The sequence below is a fragment of the Microcaecilia unicolor genome, chromosome 14 (genome assembly GCF_901765095.1).
Source record: "Microcaecilia unicolor chromosome 14, aMicUni1.1, whole genome shotgun sequence".
In the NCBI taxonomy this organism is placed as follows: Eukaryota; Metazoa; Chordata; class Amphibia; order Gymnophiona; family Siphonopidae; genus Microcaecilia; species Microcaecilia unicolor.
Genome location: NC_044044.1, coordinates 5,540,471 through 5,544,467, shown reverse-complemented (window position 1 = coordinate 5,544,467; position 3,997 = coordinate 5,540,471). Strand labels below are relative to the sequence as shown.

Below are 3,997 nucleotides of genomic sequence, written 5' to 3'. Positions count from 1 at the left end.
TTTTTTAGCCGTATTATCGAAATGAAAGATGGCCGGGCATCTCATTCAAAAATATGGTCGGCCCCGCCCCTTCGCTGTGCCATCCTCGGAGATGGGCGCCCTTAGAGATGGGCGTCCCCGGTCGAAAATGCCCCTCTTTGCAGCCTTTTGGAACACCACTGACCTGCCCATGCCCCTCCCATGGTTACACCTCCTTTGGGATTGAGCGTTATGGTATTTATAGTATAGCACACAGACAGATGCACACTCAAATTCTAATGGGTGCCTATTAATGTCAATAATTGGTTGTTAACATCCAGTTATTAATGGTTAACTGCTTTTTAGCCAATTAAGTTGTGTGCACATCTTAGAAGCGTGACCAAATCTGAGCACCATACATAGAATCTAGGGGTTAATGTGGAGATAACTATCATGTTAACTGTCAATGAACAAAACAGAAGAGTCAATGTTATGCAATTAACAAATGGTAATCAAATGTCCTCTGTATTAACTGAACCGGAAAATGCTAGAAACACAGATCTTTTACAGTCACCACATATTGGTTTTGGCAAAATCTTGCAACATTTTAGTAAATAGGCCCTTGTAGGTAGTTTTGAAATGTATGTGTGTTTAGACAAGTGTGGTGGGGGTTTATGGTTTATTTAACTTCATATGCCACCCTTCCTGAGGGCATTGCAGGGTGGATTACAAATACTACTACTACTACTACTATTTAGCATTTCTATAGCGCTACAAGGCGTACGCAGCGCTGCACAAACATAGAAGAAAGACAGTCCCTGCTCAAAGAGCTTACAATCTAATAGACAAAAAGTAAATAAAGTAAGCAAATCAAATCAATTAATGTGAACGGGAAGGAAGAGAGGAGGGTAGGTGGAGGCGAGTGGTTACAAGTGGTTATGAGTCAAAAGCAATGTTAAAGAGGTGGGCTTTCAGTCTAGATTTAAAGGTGGCCAAGGATGGGGCAAGACGTAGGGGCTCAGGAAGTTTATTCCAGGCGTAGGGTGCAGCGAGACAGAAGGCGCGAAGTCAGGAGTTGGCAGTAGTGGAGAAGGGAACAGATAAGAAGGATTTATCCATGGAGCGGAGTGCACGGGAAGGGGTGTAGGGAAGGACAAGTGTGGAGAGATACCTGGGAGCAGCAGAGTGAGTACATTTATAGGTTAGTAGAAGAAGTTTGAACAGGATGCGAAAACGGATAGGGAACCAGTGAAGGGTCTTGAGGAGAGGGGTAGTATGAGTAAAGCGACCCTGGCGGGAGACGGGCAGCAGAGCTTTGAACCGACTGGAGAGGGGAGAGGTGACTAATACAGAGCACAATATAAATGAAAGGAACACCATTGGTAATATGGAAGCATCATACATATGCCAAGCAGGCAAGCACACAAATTAATCTTAAATCATAAAACAATCACTGAAATGATAAAACAGTCAAACACAATCTAAGAACTAGTGAATCCGAGAACTGCCAAGAGCACCAGCAGCACCCACTGTATCCTTCCCAAATGCCATTTGAAAAAGAAACATTTTAAGGGTGGCTCAAAATTTTGAATAGGATAATTTTAGTCGGATATGTGAAGGGAGACAATTCCATGAAGATACAGCTTTTATTGCACTTCAAGAAATGCAATAAAAGGCACTATTTTTAGAGGTTTTTAACAGCATTTCTAGTAGAAGGAAATGGACAGAGATTATTAATCTAGAACTGCTATTCTCAACCCAGCTCTTGAGGCACAGACAGGCAGTTGGATTTTTTCAGGATAACTATAATAAATATGTAGTGCATGCAAATCTTTCTCGTGCATAATAATTGTGAGTATCCTGAAAACTTGATTATCTAAGTATGTCCTGAGGATAAGATTAGTGCAGTGACTGAGAACAAGGGGAACTGGACTTGGTCACTTAACCCTTCACTGCCCCAGGTACAAAATAAGTTCCAGTATATAATATGTAAACCTCTTTGATTATAACCACAGAATGGCACTTTATCAAATCCCATCCCCTTTCTTATTTTCACTACAGAGCACGTTTCCATGAAAGTGATAATAGATTATTTGGTTCTTTATTATTGCTTTCCAAATCTAACTTTCCTAAATGCATTTTTTACTTCCTGATTTCTCAGACTATAAATAATGGGGTTTAACATTGGAACAAAAACTGTATAGAGAAAGGAGAACAGTTTGTCTAACTCTGGCGAGTGCAGTGAAGGTGGTCTCATATACATACAGCTCACGGTCACACAGAATATATTAACCACAATGAGGTGGGAGGAACAGGTAGAGAAGGCTTTGCCTCTACTTTCTGTAGATCGGATTTTCAGGATAGATTTGATGATATAGGCATATGATATTAGGATTAACAGAAAGGGAAGGACTGCCAAAAACATCCCTAAAATAAGTATCAGAATTTCAAGGCCATACACATCACTGCAGGAGAGTTTCATCAGTGCATTAGGGTCACAGAAGAAATGGTTAATCTCATTGAAGCTACAAAAATACAGTTGAGATACAGAAACCTCTATAGGAATTGCATCCAGAGCACCAGCTATCCATGAAGCAGTAATGAGGGAGCAACATATTTTCTTATTCATCATGAGCGCATAGTGCAAAGGGTGGCAAATCGCCACATAGCGATCATAGGCCATGGCGGTGAGGAGAAAGATTTCTGTGCTTACACAGATCATGAACATGAAGAGCTGACTCATACACAGAGAAAAGGAAATGTATGTGTTTCCTGTGAAGAGGTTGTCCAGTAACGTTGAGAGAGTGACTGTAGTATTACAGATATCTATGAGGGACAGACTGCTGAGAAAAAAGTACATGGGTTTGTGGAGATGATAATCAAAGAACATTAATATTAAAATCCCAATATTTCCCAAGACAGAGATAAAGAATGCCAGTAAAACCATTATGGAAATGAGGACCTGCTGGTGAGAATATTCAGAGAAGCCCAAAAGAGTGAATCCTGTGGTCACCGTCTTATTTTCCTTCTTCATTGTTGCTGTCTGCTTAATCTGTTGATTTATTAAAGAATAGAAATATAATCACCACAACTCAGAAAGCAATACACTTTGGGGTCATTTTACTTTAAGTCGCGTTAGGGCCTATGTGTACCAAATACGTGCCAATTACTACTACTACTAATCATTTCTATAGTGCTACTATACGTATACAGCACCTCTGTCCCTAGAGGGCTCACAATCTAAGGGCCCTGTCTACTAAGCAGTGTTATAGGCACATTAACATTTTTAGCGTGCGTTAACCATGTACATGTCTACAATATCCCTATAAGTGCCTACACTCTGCTGCCCCTCACTACCTCTCCACCCTCATCTCTCCCTACACTTTTTCCCAGGAACTCCGTTCACTAGGCAAATCTCTCCTAATTGTACCCTTCTCCCCCATCGCTAACTCCAAACTCCGTTCCTTTTATCTTACCACACCTTATGCCTAGAATAGACTCCCTGAGCCATTGCGTCAAGCTCCATCCCTGGCCGCCTTCAAATCTGGGCTAAAGGCCTACCTGTTTGATGCTGCTTTTAATTCCTAACTTGTCACCTGCTCGTAACCTTTATCTTGTCTTCCTATCTTCATTAGTCCCTTCCCATATGTCCTATCTGTCTGTCCTACTCTTATCCCTTATTTGTCCTGTCTGACTGTCCTAATTTAGATTGTAAGCTCTTTTGAGCAGGGACTGACTTTTCTTCAAGTTAAAGTGTGAAGCGCTGCGTACGACTGATAGTGCTATAGAAATGATTTATAGTAGTAGTAGTAAGTGTAGGTGCGATAAAAACACTAATGTATCTTAGTAAACAGGGACCTAAGTTTTTTGTACCTGGGGAAATGGAGGGTTAAGTGACTTGCCCAAGGTCACAAGGAGCTGCAGTGGGAATCAAATCCAGGTTGCCAGAATCAATGCCCATTGTACTACCATTAGGCCACTCCTCCACCCTGAATGTGGTTGGGCGGTAATTTCATTTTTGGCTGACATCCTCTATGTA

The 3,997-nt window shown here is 41.3% G+C and overlaps 1 protein-coding gene across 1 annotated transcript; it reads right to left on the bottom strand.

Moving 5' to 3' along the window:
• Nucleotides 1–2,062: 2,062 nt before the first annotated feature.
• Nucleotides 2,063–2,641, bottom strand: LOC115458199 (olfactory receptor 2M4-like). Its single transcript, XM_030188059.1, has one exon. It carries the CDS (start codon nucleotides 2,639–2,641, stop codon nucleotides 2,063–2,065), a length of 579 nt encoding a protein of 192 aa, XP_030043919.1.
• Between the last annotated feature and the right edge of the window lie 1,356 nt (nucleotides 2,642–3,997).

What these genes read in the sequence shown, in the direction of transcription:
- LOC115458199 (XM_030188059.1), bottom strand. Translation starts at nt 2,641, where the DNA reads ATGGCCTATGATCGCTATGTGGCGATTTGCCACCCTTTGCACTATGCG.